Below are 16,062 nucleotides of genomic sequence, written 5' to 3' on the forward strand. Positions count from 1 at the left end.
AGAAAATCACCCCCCATTTTCTGTCTTGCTTTTGTTCGCCTCAGCCTCTTAAGTCACAGATCCTGCCCGACGACACGACCCCTCTGCCCAAGGCTGACAAGGCCCAATAATGACTGCACACATGCATACCTTCTATCAGCTCACATCTAAAAAGGAGGTCACAAGTCACACCTGCACAAGGCTGGCCTATTGAAAAAGGACCCTGAATTGGGTAGTCAGGCTCCGGCGGCCAGGATTCGAGCACTTTTCAAAGATGTGATTGGGAGAACGACGCGGAGAACAAGTACTAACAGTCCAGGGAGAGACACTCGGTTAAAAGGGCGGCTTGGCCTGACTTTTGGCTTCGTCGGATCTCGATATTTCTATTCTTTACTCTTCGTTCCTGCGAGGCTTGCCTACCGTCCTGCGGGCTACTGCCTAGGGCAGCTTCTTTACCGTGATCAGGAGTGCGAGGGCCTTGCCCTCGCCTGTTCCATTCAGAATTACCAGCATGATCATCGTATAACGGCAAGTGGGCGCATCCCATGGCGAGCCTCTTGGGAAGATGCCTGCTGCCACTTCTGTCGTGCGCCCATCAGGGGCCACGAAGGCTACCAATGTGGACAAGTTCCGCACGAATCAATCATTGTCGACGACAAATTATACCCGGTGCTATCTCTATACAATCCGCCAGCAGTGCCTCCTTCGCAACTACAGTTTAAATGGCTGCCGCAAGCCTCCAACCCCGACGACGTTCTCAATTCGAATTTGATTTCTTCGAACCATAATAGCCCTTCTAACTTCAACCCTTCATCATTATCATCATCGACGTCAAGCTTTACATACTCAATCACAAGAAGGATTCTCCTGCGCAAACGCTCCCTCTCTGCATCGGCCTCCTCCGACCCGCCCCCTTCTACGACAGTCCTTCACGCACACCACCCTCGTTGTGCGTGTGGATACGTGCCAACCAACAGTGGAGGCGCCCGAGTCACTCGACGAGCTTGGAATCTGAAAAGGCATTTGATGAGCTGCGCAAGGCCCCAGTTGTTTGCTTTTTCATGTCATCTGGGCCATGAGAAGTCCACAGCGCAGGCACTCCTCGACCATTTTCAGGAGTGTCTACAGCGGCCCGGCCGGCCGTTAGGAGCTAAACCAATACTTTCTTTGACGACTTGAACGATGATGGCCACGCAAGATAAGACACGGAGAGCGTTATTGGTGTTATTCGATGATCTGTTATGTTGGGACCTCGGTTGCGCTTGTTTTGTTCTTTGTCGTGATAACACCCAGGTTATAAGGAGTATATACTGCGGTTGCCGCAATCTATACGCTATTCGTGTCCAGTTGAAGTTTACGGACGGAAGCAGTGGATCATCTTCCTAGAGGTACCATCAGGGCGTGCTCAACTTGAGTTTTAGATGATCGGTGTATTTCCTTTGTACATTCTCATGTTCTTTCTGGTTTCTTTTGTTTTTCTTCTATTGCCTCCCTTTTTTTCCTATTTTGGCTTTTGAACTGTAAAGTTTACATTCCCTTTGAGTCAAGACATAAACAGTTTCCTAGATTTCGCGCAGTCACATAAATCTTTTGGTCTTCGTCATGGGGCTCTGAGGAACCAGAACTTGGCCTCCAGCTGGATGAAAGGGCCTTCTCATATGTCCTCATCCATAACGAGTCTACATGCCCTGACTCTTGTCGCAGTCTATATGGCTAGCTAAGAAGAAAGTTGCCAGGCTATCCTCAACAGAGTGCATCAAGTGCAATGCGTGCGTGGGCGTGTCTTCTGAGTGAGGAACAACATTTCGCTCTCAATGAACTAGTTTGTGACCCGAGAACTCGACTGCGAATTGCACTTAATGATGCACGATCCAAAGCAACGACGCGTCATGCCATCTCTTCACTCATGCTTCCCAATTGCGACTCCGAATGAACATAGTGCGGATACCCGTAGCCTTTGTACATTCTGTGCATCGATTCGTCCCTGGCGGAAACTCTCTTTGCCCAATCTGCGCTGCCTGTGCTCAAATATTGGCCTCTAACAAAGTGACCTGTCCGTAGCAGCAACTCTCAGTGCGCTGCTGTCTAGACATTGCCTGGCCAGCTCGGGTCTACCTATCATGGGAGCTACTGTAGACCTTGCTTGAGAAGTCGCCGTGGTACTGGTAGCGGTTGTGGTGATGTGCCGCATCCCGGCGGCGAATGCGGCAGGGAAACAAGTGGCGCGGTCGCCTGCTGCCGGCTAATATCCCACGACCACGCCAGGGATGGCACTGTCCGGCTGGAGGAATCGATACCCACAAGCTCGTCTTCTTTCTCTTGATAGGCTTGTCTTGGCGGCTTGAGGTGCAGGTTGGCACCCACCAGGCAGCTCATTGTCGTACTCGAAGCATGTGTGAAGTGCTTGAGTAAAGCTTGTTTCGTTCAAGACTCTGGTCGAGCTGTAGTAATCTTGGCGTGAATCTAGGAACCCAACTGCATGTCATTGCCCCCAGTCAAGCTGTGAGAAGGGCTGGTTGGGCACGCGAACACATGACTACTCAAGTTTACCTCTTTCGTTCCACGACAGTATGTCAAGTCACCCGATTCTGTACTTTGTGACTAACCGGGGCTTTCTCGGACCTTCGAGCTCCTCTTGCGGCGCATCAATACAATTGTGACCCAACGACTGGCTCAGATGTCGTCTGTCCGGAATGGCGGCTGTGTTGTATGGCTCTACGAAGCACCTGAACCGACCTGTGGCTTCTGCTCGCTGTGAGCGCACACCATCTCACTTTTGGACTCGGGTGTCGTTATTGCCACGACGCCTCGCTGCATGAAGTGCCGAACGGCACACCCCGGCTCAGAGGTGCGCCGTTGATCTAAGCTGACTGGGCCTGATCTGCAGCACATGTGGAGTCTGATCTTGACAGCCGCGCGCGCATTGGAATTCTACAAGAAACGATCTATGAAGTTGCTGTCAACTGGAGACGCCGAAACTGTCATGCAACATCCTGTGCAGTGCATTTCTTCAGTTGTGTAATTTGGTGCAGTTCTTCAAGCTTTAACACTAATACGAAAGGCCAGACATGGGAGGTCGCTTGATTCCTGGTAGATTTGCCTCGAGAGGCCGTGCCACTCTCCTTGTCAAGTATGACATCCCGAGGCATCCGAGTCCTGCTCAGAGGCCTTGAAGCAGCCAACGATGCCCCTCCTCCGCCATGCACCTCACTGCCGTGCGTTCCGGCGCACCACTCGGAGACGAAGCATCAATTTCCCATTGGCGGCAAGATGGAAAGGACTGTCGAGGGTGCGCCGGAAGCTCGCATGTCAGCACAACTGCACCAAACCACATACCGCCGCCCAACCACTTGTGGTCTCACACGACGGGGTCTAAAGTCGAATAGGGCCTGCAAGCCACCGATCGACTAGAGCACCTGAGCTACCGGGCCCCACGTTTCTGATGCGGCCCGTATATTTTGTTGCCTCGTCGGGCTCCGAGTAGGGACGTCCCTGCTATCGGTTCCTTCGAATGGACCAATACAAAAAGTGCAGGATAAATTAGTTGGCTTTTATCCGGCTCTCACACCTGTTACATTGTTTCTGGTATTCTTTTGTCGGTCGACATCAGCCGCCAAGACTCCCAGGGCCTGTCAGTGGGACGACTCCGGCCTTCTCGGACATTGTCAGATATGGTAGCCGGCTCACAACACCATATCCTGAGGTGTCAGATGGTATGCGCGATTAGGAGTTAGACAGTAGGAGTATGTTCCAAGCAGCAGGCTTTCTCCGGATATCACGCTCATCGCCACTTCGACCCGACTAACCGGGTGCCCGTCACGATGTCCGGCCCGTACAGGACTGACCTGCGTAGTCACATTTCCTTGACCGCTCCAGCCGTGCCTCATGCCGCCCCGTTCTTTGTGGGGTGCATGCCTCTATTGATGGTGTTCCAGTGCAGGCTCCATCGACGTTCCGCGGAACCCAAATTTGCTTGCGTGATCAATATGCCTCCCTCGCCGTCTTTCCGCAAGCTTGAACTTGTGCAGCAGGATGGCTTTTCGATAGTGGTACAAGGTTCCAACACTTCAGAATCACATTGCACCTTCAGGTGTGTTAGGATGCGAGTCTGGGCCGGAATCCCGCTGCAGATGGGTTCCTAATCCCCCTTGTATCTCGAGAGATCTGACACCGGACACCTGACCTCCTGAATGGGTTCCAGCTCTGCATTCCGTGACCATTTTGGTGTCTTGAAGCCACGAACATGTCTTGTTATCTAATCTGATTCCTTATGTTTGAAAGAGATCTGCGATGCTTTTGTTGTCAACGCTCGTTGACCTGCGATAGCAAGGCGACATCTTTCAAAGACCTTGGCTCCATGTGCTTCAGAAAGTTGAATATCTTCATGAGGCTTTTCTTATGAGTAAATCTGGATGATTCAGAAAGCGCAAAACCCTCCGCTCGTGGCCATATGATGAGGTGCAGTTGATGTAGGTTTCCCCACCGAGACCGTCCCGTGCTACTACATGCGGAACCCCGTTCGTGCGGCGCCTGACTCGGCCATGCAAGGCAGCCTCGCTTCCAGGGTGTTGAAGACCCTGTGGCTCTGGCAAAAGCCGTCTGTCGGGACGCCAGAAAAGGGTGTCCTCGAAGTGGTTAGCCCATTGCCATCGATCCCGTACGGCTAAGGTCCAGAGAACTTCTGCTGGGGACTGGCGGCTGAAGCCCTTTGCTACCCCTGGAAGTTACCCCTCGTTCTAACAACAGATTGCCTTGTGCAAGGCTAGGCGGAAAGGAGATACACTGGAACCGGAGGAGAGGGGTACAGCAACCATGTATCGGAGCATGGGCCCGATGAGGCGAGCTCTGGATATCGTCCTGGCTGATGGGACATAAAAACCCGTTGACAGACGATGCTCTGGGGCAGCTTTGATGACCCCTTGCAAACGGTCTTCAGTCACCTTGAAGGACAATCTTGTTCCTTTCCCGGCCATCTTTTCAATTTTCACTCACTTCCAACACCCACTCAGCAACGTAACCGCTGATCGACCGCAAACATGGTACCCAAGCTGAAGACTGACCAGCAAGTGGCGGACAACATTCAGATTGCCCAGGCCGAAGCACCTCGTTTTGAGAAGGTGCAATGGACAAAGGAACCCCATCTACGCAAGCTCTACTTCCTCACCATCTTTCTCATGGTAGCATCTGCAACCACTGGTTACGATGGAATGCTCGTCAATACCTCGCAGATGATGAAGCAGTTTGAGGATTATTTCGGAGAAGGCGTCACCAACAACAACAAACTGGGCATTCTCATCAACATGTTCAACATTGGTAGCATCATTTCGTTCTTCATCACTCCCTACATTGCGGATCACTATGGTCGCAAGACTGCCATTTTCATCGGCTGCTTGTTCATGATCCTTGGAGGATTCTTGGGCGCCTTCTCGAATGGCTGGGGCAGTAAGTGGATTGAGGTGCATGAGAGACGAGAACTGAAAACTAATGCGTTTCCCAGTGTACATTGGTGGTCGTTTTGTTCTTGGTTTTGGCAACTCTCTGGCACAGATGTCGTCCCCTCTCCTTCTCACGGAGATCTGTCACCCTCAGCACCGCGGCCCTGTCACGGCAGTGTACAACTGTCTCTGGAATCTAGGCTCTCTTATTGTCTCTTCGATAGGCTGGGGTACAGCTTATATTGATGGCAATTGGTCGTGGCGTTCCATCACTCTACTTCAGATCACCCCATCTGTCATGCAGATTTGCGGTCTGTGGTGGATCCCCGAGTCGCCGCGTTACCTAATGAACATGGACCGCCACGAAGATGCCCTGGCCATGTTGACCAAGTGGCACGGAGGAGGAGATGTCAACAACTCTACCGTCCAGTTCCAGTACCGGGAAATCAAGGAAACGATGCGCTTGGAGAAGGAAGCAGACAAGGCCACCACGTACGCCGACTTCCTCAGGACCAAGGGGAACCGGTGGCGATTGGCCATTATCATCTCTCTCGGTATCATTTCCCAGTACTCTGGTAACGCGCTCTTTTCGAACTACATGAACACCATCTACGAAGGTGCTGGGATTACGAACCAGAACCAGAAGCTCGCCATGTCGACCGGCAAGGCGGTTCTTGACCTGGGTTGTGCCATTGCCGCTGCGCTGACGGTTGACTACTTTGGACGCCGGCCCCTCTTCCTGGTCTCCATCACGGGCATGGTTGTCAACTTTGTTTGCTGGACAATCACCGGTGCGATCTACGAGAACTCGAACGAGACTAACTCGGCTGCTGGCTACACTCAGCTCGTCTTCATCTGGATCTTCGGCATCTTCTACGATATCGGGTTCTCGGGTCTTCTCATCGCCTATGCCCTCGAGGTCTTGCCTTTCCACCTTCGCGCTAAGGGCATGATGATCATGAACATTACCGTCCAGGCCATCCTGGCTCTCAGCAAGTAAGAAATACCCTTTCTCTACACGATGCGGAGGCATGTTCACTAACCCCGTTCAATAGCCAAACCAACAAGATCGCCTGGGACAACCTCCCCAACCACTGGAACTTCATGTTGTTCTACACGCTCTGGGATTTCTGCGAGCTCGTCTTTGTGTATTTCTTCTACGTCGAGACCAAGGGTCCGACCCTCGAGGAGATTGCTCGTATCTTTGACGGCGACGATGCCATTGCCCACGTCGACATGAACCAGGTCGAGAAGGAGATTCACGCGGGCGAGCACCTTGAAGATGATATCAACATTCACGCCGTCGACAACGAAAAGTCGCGTGTTTGAGCTCCAGCTGTGGTGGGTAGTTTGTCATCTGTGCATGGGATGTGCAAGGGATGAGGGATGCGACGTGGGTCAAGAAACCCTCAGCGGTGGTGTCCCTTTCCAGTCCGGTCTTTATTACAGAGCAGATCCTGTTTGCCGGTGGTATGGATGTAGGAGTAATGAGGTTAAGTCTTGAACCTCGTCTGACTGAACTGGGTGGGCTCTGGTATTAGCAGATATAATAATGCCGAAGGCCTGGTTTCCCATCGTTCTTCTAAGGCCTGTAAATGATGGTTATACTTCTGCTCATTTGATCACACTATGGAGGACTGGATGGAATCTCTCGCCTTCCTCCTGACAAAACAACCATTGCAAAAATGACAAGTTTGAAAAGTTGCAGGATCTCAAAAGAGATTCGAGCGATTCCCAGGGAGGCATTGAATCAAAATACCTATGAATGTCTATCAAATATCCTTCTTGGGTATCAGCTCACTGAATAGCGCGATACAGTTCTGCCCGATAGTCAGCTGGTCATCATCCACAAGAGTTCAGACCACTAGTCGCTCCAACCAAAAGTGACGGTGAGTCAAGGCGTGTTTTCTTGAGCTTGGTTCTAGCCTTACGATGCAGCGGAACGACCCAGATTTTTCATTTGCGACTAGACCTCCACTCAAAGATGACATGGCATGACGACCAGCGCCAAATTGTTCGCAAGGGGTGCATGGACTGAGGGGTACCAAAGGCGACAGAAGCATCCAGCTTCACGATATGTACTTGCCAGAGGTGCAAGGATCCCCGCTCATGTTGTGAATAGCAGCCATTGACCGCCGACCCGAAGTCATGCAGCGAGACGATGAAGAAGAGTGTGAAGTCGTGGGTCTCCGCAAGAAACAAGTCAACTTCAAAAGTGTACCCTGGTAGTTACCTCCCTACTCAAGGGGTGGCGCTCAAGGCGATTCACCCCTATGCCCCGCCATCTACCTCGCTATATCCTTGGATCCCGCTCCGCAGCAGGGCCGAATCTTGCCTACCTGATGACCTCCAGCAGAATAGCGGCTTTGATTGCCATCCTGCGAAGGCTCGGCTCTGATGTACCGGTAGTGGCAGGTCTGGGTGTCGGATGTTGTGCTCTCTTCCTGGGCATATCAATGGTCTCCGCCGGACGCAGATGACATGACGAATGACTGCTTGCGTTGCCGGCTGGTTGGTCGGCTCTCCTCTGCCTGACTCTCTGGATTCGCTAAATGATCCGACCTCGGGGGTTCATGGTGAGGAAACTAGTTTAGACTCGGGGTTGTTGGACGGTTCGTCGCGCCATCACACGGCTGGCCTCCCTGGATGGCGTTGGGTTCGGCGCGTTGACGTACCGCAGGCTGCAGGCAAGTCGAATCGAGCAGGCCCACGATTATGTAAGGCAGCAACCATGCACAGCTCGTGAAATCTCTGGCTACCTGCCCGGAAGATCCTTTCTGGCGCAGACAGGAAGAAGTGACATCAGATGAGCCAACGGTTACGTCGTAACTCCATTGATCAACCATCCGAACACAACCACTTCCATCTTTATCCAGGCTGCGATAATCATCACGACTTCATGGCGTCGATCGGGACCCGTTGCTCGGACACCTCGACCCAGGACACCCAATCACTTTCTCTCGGGGCCTGGCGCTGCCCATGTCCAGACCCTCCATGGACCGAAAGCCCCTCGACCGATCTTCTTCCGCGAAACACTGGCCGCGCAATCCTCTTCGACGACCATCCAGACGTCTCGAAGCACTCGACTCCGGTTGCCGGGGCCCCTTGCTCTCGTGCCCTCTGACAGGTCCATTGTGCGGGGAAGCCCCCAGCAACCCTCAACCACAAACAGCCACGCCAGGCGCCGGCCCTCTGCTAGCGTGCTCAAGAGAAGCTTACTCGACAGCGAAGCCGATCAGCGATAGGGGGGGGGTTCCTGGGCGATCTCTTGGCCTCCGCGGTCGCCCCCTGCTTCCCGCAGTTCGACCCCTGTCGAGCCGACGGATGACGGGATTGGCAGACGTTTTTGTTCCAGTTGGACAACAAAGAAACAAAGCTGGGCACAGCCTTCCGTCTGCTTTCTTCTGCGTGTTTGTTTTCCGTGTTTCGAGGTCCTTTCCAAGTGCTACGATCAGCCTCCCTAGTGCCTTTGGAGCACCTCTGAACTGGTGCTGCTGTGGACTTTAGCCAGGCTTTCAGGCTAGGGGTTGGTGTCTTGTTACCCAGCCTCGAGTGGATGGACGGTACCACTGGCGTCGTGCGACGAGTCCAAAGTTACCTTTTTGCTACGCCTTCCATCTCCTCCCTGGCAGCTGCGATAAATCCAATGGCTGAGAAGAGCCTGGCTGATGGGTGCGATTGGGTTGAATGAATGTCGCTATATGCAGCAGCAGATCGCCTGCTGTGCCAACCAACCTCCGCAAACACCTGTCGGGCAAATCCAGAGGCTTCCCTAGATGCACGCTAATGCATGCTAGGCCCTCGTGCAACGACAGAAGGCTTTCCGAGATCACAGATGGCCGCTCCCAAGTGGATGGCTAGTTCGGGGTTCGACGGCGGCCTACGCCCCCGCCACCTCCCCTGACGGCCGACACAACCTCAACGTCAAACAAGCCACGCTGCGCCTGGCGGATACTTCTTCCAAACCACGCAGAGTCGATCAACCACTTGCCTTTCGGAACCTCGAGGCCAGCTGTCTCTTGACGTCAAAGTCCGTCCATCGGTCCTTTCCAAGATGGCCGGTCATCCCACCCAACCACCATGACTGCCCGGCCAACCATCCCAGCCATCAGTCCAGCCTCAGTCCATCAGTCCAGCCAGCTCTAGCAGCTTCTTGGAGGGGCTTTCGCGCGAGCCGGGATCTGCTCTCCCCTTGGTGATGACGAGAACGGAAAACCCAATCCTCCCCAGCGTCGTGATGTGCGGCTGTCATTCGTCAACTCTTGGGATGGTCCCAACCCCTTGCCCACCCTGCCTTAGCCACCTGGACTCCCTACCCACCTGGGCTGCCGATCCAGCCCCTGACAACAAAGTTGGTGAGAGGCCACGGAAACATAAATGGACTCCCTGTCTGCGCCTTTCGTCTCGATCCGACTCTCTCTCAACTGCTGCAGTTCGTTTATCACCATCGCTTGAAACGTAGAACGCCCAGAGACGTCTACCTTCCGTCGTTACTTGGTACTTCGAAACACTCGCTACAAAGCACATCATGAAGAACACTCCCGTCGTTCTCGCCGCCATGGTCGGCACCGCTATGGCTGCACCCCAGTCACAGAAGGCTCCGGCCGCCGCGGCTCCTGCCGGCTGCAGCACGACCTATGCCGACTCGTTCGAGATTAGCATCGTCGCCGCCCCCGAGGAGGTGAAGCGCCTCGAGGTATGAGATCTGCTCCATCTTGCCATGCCCCCATGTCTAACACGTGGTAGATGCGCGATGCTGCTTCTTGCGCCGGCGCGCCTGGCTCCCTGGTTGTGAACCTCAAGGACGGTGTCCTCACCGACTCCAAGGACCGTACCGGCTCCATTGTCGCCAACTACCAGTTCCAGTTTGACGGCCCCGCCCAGGCTGATGCCATCTACACCAGTGGCTTCGCTGTCTGCGACGACAACCTCCTCGCTCTCGGCGACCAGAAGACGTTCTTCAAGTGCAACTCGGGCAACTTTGCCAACCTCTACGACCGCAACTGGGCCCCGCAGTGCAGCCCCGTCGCCTTTTACGTCCGCTCCTGCGGCAAGAGCAAGCGGTCCGCGCAGGCCGACTACGGTGCCGCCCCGGAGCCCGCGACCCCTTCTTCCCACCCCGTCACCCAGATCGACGATGGTCAGCTCCAGGTCCCCACCGGCGAGCCCCCCAAGCCTCCCACGCAGCCCACCTACCCTGCTCCCGCGCCCCAGCCCGCGCCCAGCACTCCCTCCGAGCCCGAGTACCCCCCAGTTGAGCCCAGCACTCCTGCTGCGCCTGAGTACCCTCCTGTCGAGCCTTCGAAGCCGGCCGAGCCCGTGTACCCCGAGCCCAGCACCCCTGCCGAGCCTGAACACCCCCCCGCCGAGCCATCGAAGCCAGCCGAGCCCGAGTACCCTCCTACTGAGCCCTCGAAGCCTGCGGAGCCCGTGTACCCAGAGCCCACCGCGCCCGTCGAGCCTACGCACCCCGCGCCGGAGCCCGAGCACCCCGTGACCCAGATCTCGGACGGCCAGATCCAGGTTCCCACGGGCGAGCCTCCTGCGCCCCCCGTCGAGACGGAGTACCCTGCACCCCCTCCTTCGCCTCCTGTCGAGACACACCCCGCGCCTCCTCCCGCGCCTCCCGTCGACACGCAGCCCGTGGCCCCTCCCGCTCCCCCGGTCGAGACCACGCACCCTGTGCCCGTCCCTCCCGTCGAGACGTCGTACCCCGTCCCCCCCGGCAACACGACGACGCCTTCGGTCGTGTCTCCCCCCGTCGAGTCTGGCCCCATCGAGGCCAGCAGCGGCCGCGTCATCCCCGGCTCGATCGCCGCCCTGGCCCTCGGCGCCATGGGTGCTTTCTTCCTGCTGTAAGGGCACAGCCTTTGCCATTACCAGCACACCTAGGGACTTTTCTTGAACATATTGGTATCGCTCACGCCAAGGTCATGGCTGAGCCAGGGGAGCGGCGCCTCCCGGTCGGCGCAAGGACGGAACAAATTGCAGTCAGACCAGGAACGGAATGAATGGATGTATGGGAATGAATGGATGTATGGACAGTCTTAGATACTTCTAATTAGCTAGGGTAATCGATTCTTATCAAGTGCAGCAGACTTGTTTGATATGCAAGACAGGTGTCCGTCGAAGACATGAGAGCAGAACATGCAGACAGGTGCCCGTCAAAGACATGAGAGCAGAACATGTGCAGTGGCCTTGCCCGATTCGTCACGACCGGCCATCCGCAGTGACCAGATATGGCTACGAGTCGAGTCCATGGAGCTCGAGGTGGCATCGTGGCATTGCAGGGTGGAAACGGTCTACCCTAGGGTGAAGACAAATCCAATTCCCTTGGGCACCGCCGGATGGGTTCCAAACCCAACAGAACTAGAGGTGCTGCTGGAGCTCCTTGTCGGTCCAACTCCAGAGGCGCTCCCTCAACGCGGCATCCCGGCTCCTCGGCGACCCTTTGCCAGGCACGCCCACGGGATGGTAGAACTCACCACTGACGGCGTCCGGGCTGGCCGACGCCCAGAGCTGGTTGAGCGCGCCGTCTTGGACCGGCGCGGCAAACAGGAGGATCCAGGTGCGTATGAACAGCAGAAACAGGGCGCCAACATGCCAGTCCTTGCCGACAGTGGTGCGCACGGCGCCGGGATGGACCGTGACAAACCTCACGTCGGGGTAGCGCTGGGCGGCGGCGGCGGCGAAGTGAACCAGCGCCAGCTTGGACAGGCAGTGGCGCGCGTGCGTGCTCTCGGCCGCCATGGTGGTTCTGTACCGATCGAAGGCGTAGGTCGTCTTGCCGGCGTGGGCCTCGGCTGCCGAGGCGACGGTGACGACGCGCACGTCGGCCTCCGTGCTGGCCGTGGCGCGAAGAACGGGGAGCAGCAGCCGCGTCAGCAGGGCGTGGCCCATAAAGTTGGTGCCGAATTGCACTTCGTACCCGTCGCTGGTCAGGCGCGGCGCGGCGAAGACGAGGCCGGCGTTGTTGACGAGGAGATCGAGCCGGGTCTCGCTTTGCAGGAACGATGCCACGGCGGACTTGACGCTCTGGAACGATGCCAGGTCCATGGGGAGGAAGCGCAGGTCCGTGGTGGTGGTGACGGTGTCCTTCACCATCCGGATGGCCGTCTCGCCCCGCTCCTGGGACCTGCCGGCCACGTAGATGCGTGTAGGGTGATGCCTCGCGAGTTGGCGGACTGTCTCTAGCCCCAAGCCGGAGGACCCCCCGGTGACCAGGATGATTCTCCCGTCCAGATTGGGTATGTCTTCGTCTGGATTCCACGCATTGTTTCGGCCGAACATGGTGGGCTGGCGATGCGGTCACGGTTTGGTTGACCAGATGATCGGTGCTGGGCCAAGGGTGGCGCGGCGCTGGGGGGTAGAAGAAGGGACAATCGGGCGATTCGAGCCTCCATCTCTTCGGCAGCTCGGGAGACCATGAACTGCGTGTACGTAGTTAAGCTGTTCCCCATCAGCTGACCACCAGGGAGACGGGCGACGCGCCGTGGATGGGAAGTTCGTTTCCGCAACATCAAGGACTGGCTTGCTGCGGCGCAGGAGTACAGGGCCGCGGCAACGGCATCCCATCCGGTTTATCAGCGACTGGACCGGAGAGGGCGTACAGCAACGGCATCCCATCCGATGTCCCAGCGGTGAGGCTGTCTGTCAGGATGAGCGTTCGTTCGTCGGGTCGGGGCTTTATTGACAGCGTGGGCGTGTTCTTGCTTGGACAAGGCGTGCTGCGCTCAGGGCCAGGGGCAAGGCGCAGGGCAAGGCGCAAGGGGGTGCTCGGTGGGTTCCGAGGTTGCAGGGTGGCCAGGGGCTGCTGCAGCGGGAGCTCGCCGGCATCCCACTATCCTTTGTCAGCATTCTGTCCGCTTGCCGTGGGTGATGAAGCCACTGTACATGCGCTGACCACAGGTATCATCCAGACAGCCCCTACATAGGTAGTATTGGAACCCTCTCAACACCGCATCTCCATGGAATGCCCCGAAATTCTGCTTACTCGATCATCGGCGCTACATTCGAGAAAAATCTACTTTTGTCAGTTGAAGCTGGTGTGAAGCACAGTATCACAGCTCTACGACACAGCTGACAGAAAGCTTCTTGGTCACCCGCGTCGTCGGACTCGAGTGCATGGCCTTCTCTTACCGACAGAGTACAGGACTCCATGTAGCTCAGCTTCTGCAGCTTGCTTATTGTACAGTACATTACTAATGTTTCTAACAATATAATTAAATTGAAACAATCAAGGGGTGACAGTACATGGTACCATGGAGCTCGGCTTCTGCAGCTTGGTCTTCCTTGCTAACCCAGGTGCCGGCCAGTCCAACCGCCGACCACCCCTCTCTCTCTTTCTCGTCGCCCTCTAGCGCGCTGACCTGACTAGGGTTTGGTCTCTCGGGCTGGACCCAATGCATTGGAGAGAGCTGTATGAATGAAGGCTCAACTGGTCGTCATTTTTGGTACGTATTCTATTGCCAGTGCAACTACTCTCTTTCGACAGTTCACGGGATCTGGATCGCGATAGCGGCTTATCAGTTCCAGTCAGGCGTTACGTCATCACGCGCCGCTCTCGGGCAGGCGGTCAAGTCAATGCAAACCCCCGATGCATTCTGCCGGCCATCACCATCAGCCTCGCCTGCCTGCAACAACCTGCAACAACCTGCCTGCAACAACCCGCCCTGAATCCCAACCTACCGAGCGAACTCTCCCACTGCAGAAGTTCTCCCAAAGAAAAAAAAAGAAAAAAAAAACCAGATACCGCGGCCGATCCCACCCCGAACTGAACGCAGGCCATCTGCCGCCCACCCACCATGTCCGAATACTGGAAATCCACGCCGAAATACTGGTGCAAGCACTGCAGCGTCTTTGTCCGCGACACGAAGCTCGAGCGCCAGAACCACGAGGCGACGGGCCGCCACCAGGGCGCGCTGAAGCGGTCGCTGCGTGACATCCACCGCGGCCACGAGCGCGAGGAGCGCGACAGGGAGCGCGCGCGGCGCGAGGTCGACAGGCTCCACGGCGTCGTCGGCGGCGGCGCGGCGTCGTCCTCGGCGTCAGCGGCCGCGTCGTCCTCGGCGTCGGCCTCCTCGGGCCAGGCGACGGCGGCGCAGCTGGCGAGGCAGAGGGAGCAGCTGGCGGAGATGGGCATCTCCGTGCCGACCGAGGTCCGAGGCGACATGGCCATGCCGGGCGCGTGGACGGTGACGAATACGCGCGTCGTGTCTGCTTCGCCGCGGGCGGGCGAGGCGGCGGCCCAGGTGGAGGCCAAGGCCGTGGGCGTGCGGAAGCGAGAGGTCACGGACGAGCAGAGGGAGGCGGAGGAGGAGGCGGCGGCGGTGCGGGGGTTGTTCAAGAAGCAGCGGACGTGGGGCGGGACGAGGGCCATGCCGCAGGACGACGCCGAGCTCGACGCGCTGTTGCGTGGGGGGATGCCGCATGCGCCGCCGAAGAAGGAGGAGTCTGTCGAGGGAGAGGGCAAGACGGAAGAGAGCGCGCCGCACGACATGAAGAGCGCGGGGCCGCCCGTCAAGGCGGAGCCCGCGGACGAGGGAGAGGGCGGTATTGATCCGCCGAGAGACTCTGCGCCGGCGATACCAGACGTGGGCGTCAAGACGGAGGAGGGTGCCGGGGACGGGCCTGCGCCGGTTGTGTTTAAGAAGCGGAAGCCGAAGAACATTCGTCAAAAGTAGGCGGGTCGTTGGCTGTACATTGCACGCCGAAGAACATTCGTCAAAAGTAGGCGGGTCGTTGGCTGTACATTGCACAGGCGTCAGAGGCATGAGCACCCTGGGATGAAATTCATGACTGCATTGGATTCATGACTGCATTGGAGGCATTCTACTGGAAGCTATGGTGCGACAAGCCGTCCGGGTGTCCCCCTTGTGACGACATGCAAAGTCTGCCCCGTGTGCATCAGATGCATGCAACGTCGAGGTCGACGCAGGTATGTAGTTGATCTGACACAGCCAATCCACCTCTCCGCAGTTCCTGTCTCGAATGCAAGCTGCTACCGGATCAGTTGGATCCGTCTCTGCATGGCTGTCACGCCGGCCAAGCCCTCGGTGCTTTGAGCTCATGTCTCCTCGAGGCAGACGATCTCACAGGGCTTGGCGTTCCTGCGTAGGAGTTGTTCTCCCGGCCCAGGGTGGATGCGCTACTGCCATGATTGGATTGTACGCGTTCCGGTGCTCGCTCTCTACGCGGCAATGGAGCGGAATGTCCGACCAGGGGCTGCAGGCTGTCCTTATGCGTCCAAGCGGTTGTCCAGTGGAGGATGGAAGAATTTCAAGAATAATCCCCTAAGACATCATGGCTGTAATTCGGACGTCTTGGTACGAGTCACAAGACTGACACCATACTTTGAAGGACAGTGTACAATCCTGACTGCAGCCGGCCGAGCCAGTGTGCAAGGCTCTGGCGCGTGGGAATTCGTTCCCAAAAGCCTTCATGTAGACATGGCGTCCTCACATCGAAATCCCACAAGACTGCGAACGTGGACGAGTGGAAGTGTCTTCCTTCATTGCAATATGCGTGAGTCATATCAGAACTCAGCCTGCCTAGCACAATTCAACGGCTGGCAAAGAGCCCCAGCAGAGCCATGTCTGCCCGTCTGCAGCCTTCGTCATGATCGTTGTCGCGAGACTGCCGCTGCACC

General features: G+C 56.7%; 4 protein-coding genes across 4 annotated transcripts; 3 read left to right on the forward strand and 1 right to left on the reverse strand.

The window, feature by feature from the left end:
* Positions 1–5,015: 5,015 nt before the first annotated feature.
* On the forward strand, positions 5,016–6,743 carry D7B24_009538 (uncharacterized protein; the record flags this gene model as incomplete). Its single annotated transcript, XM_028643610.1, has 3 exons — positions 5,016–5,421; positions 5,477–6,410; positions 6,470–6,743. 3 exons carry the CDS (start codon positions 5,016–5,018, stop codon positions 6,741–6,743), a joined length of 1,614 nt encoding a protein of 537 aa, XP_028492806.1.
* A 3,199-nt stretch (positions 6,744–9,942) lies between these two features.
* D7B24_009539 (uncharacterized protein) lies at positions 9,943–11,273 on the forward strand (the record flags this gene model as incomplete). The annotated part of the gene is made up of 2 exons (XM_028643611.1): positions 9,943–10,110; positions 10,161–11,273. 2 exons carry the CDS (start codon positions 9,943–9,945, stop codon positions 11,271–11,273), a joined length of 1,281 nt encoding a protein of 426 aa, XP_028492807.1.
* Positions 11,274–11,783: 510 nt separating this feature from the next.
* On the reverse strand, positions 11,784–12,704 carry D7B24_009540 (uncharacterized protein; the record flags this gene model as incomplete). The annotated part of the gene is made up of 1 exon (XM_028643612.1): positions 11,784–12,704. One exon carries the CDS (start codon positions 12,702–12,704, stop codon positions 11,784–11,786), a length of 921 nt encoding a protein of 306 aa, XP_028492808.1.
* Positions 12,705–14,218: 1,514 nt separating this feature from the next.
* D7B24_009541 (uncharacterized protein) lies at positions 14,219–15,097 on the forward strand (the record flags this gene model as incomplete). Its single annotated transcript, XM_028643613.1, has 1 exon — positions 14,219–15,097. The coding sequence occupies one exon, from the start codon at positions 14,219–14,221 to the stop codon at positions 15,095–15,097; it is 879 nt and encodes a 292-aa protein (XP_028492809.1).
* Positions 15,098–16,062: the final 965 nt, after the last annotated feature.

The sequence above is a fragment of the Verticillium nonalfalfae genome (genome assembly GCF_003724135.2).
Source record: "Verticillium nonalfalfae strain VnAa140/NRRL 66861 chromosome Unknown scaffold_97, whole genome shotgun sequence".
Lineage (NCBI taxonomy): Eukaryota > Fungi > Ascomycota > Sordariomycetes > Glomerellales > Plectosphaerellaceae > Verticillium > Verticillium nonalfalfae.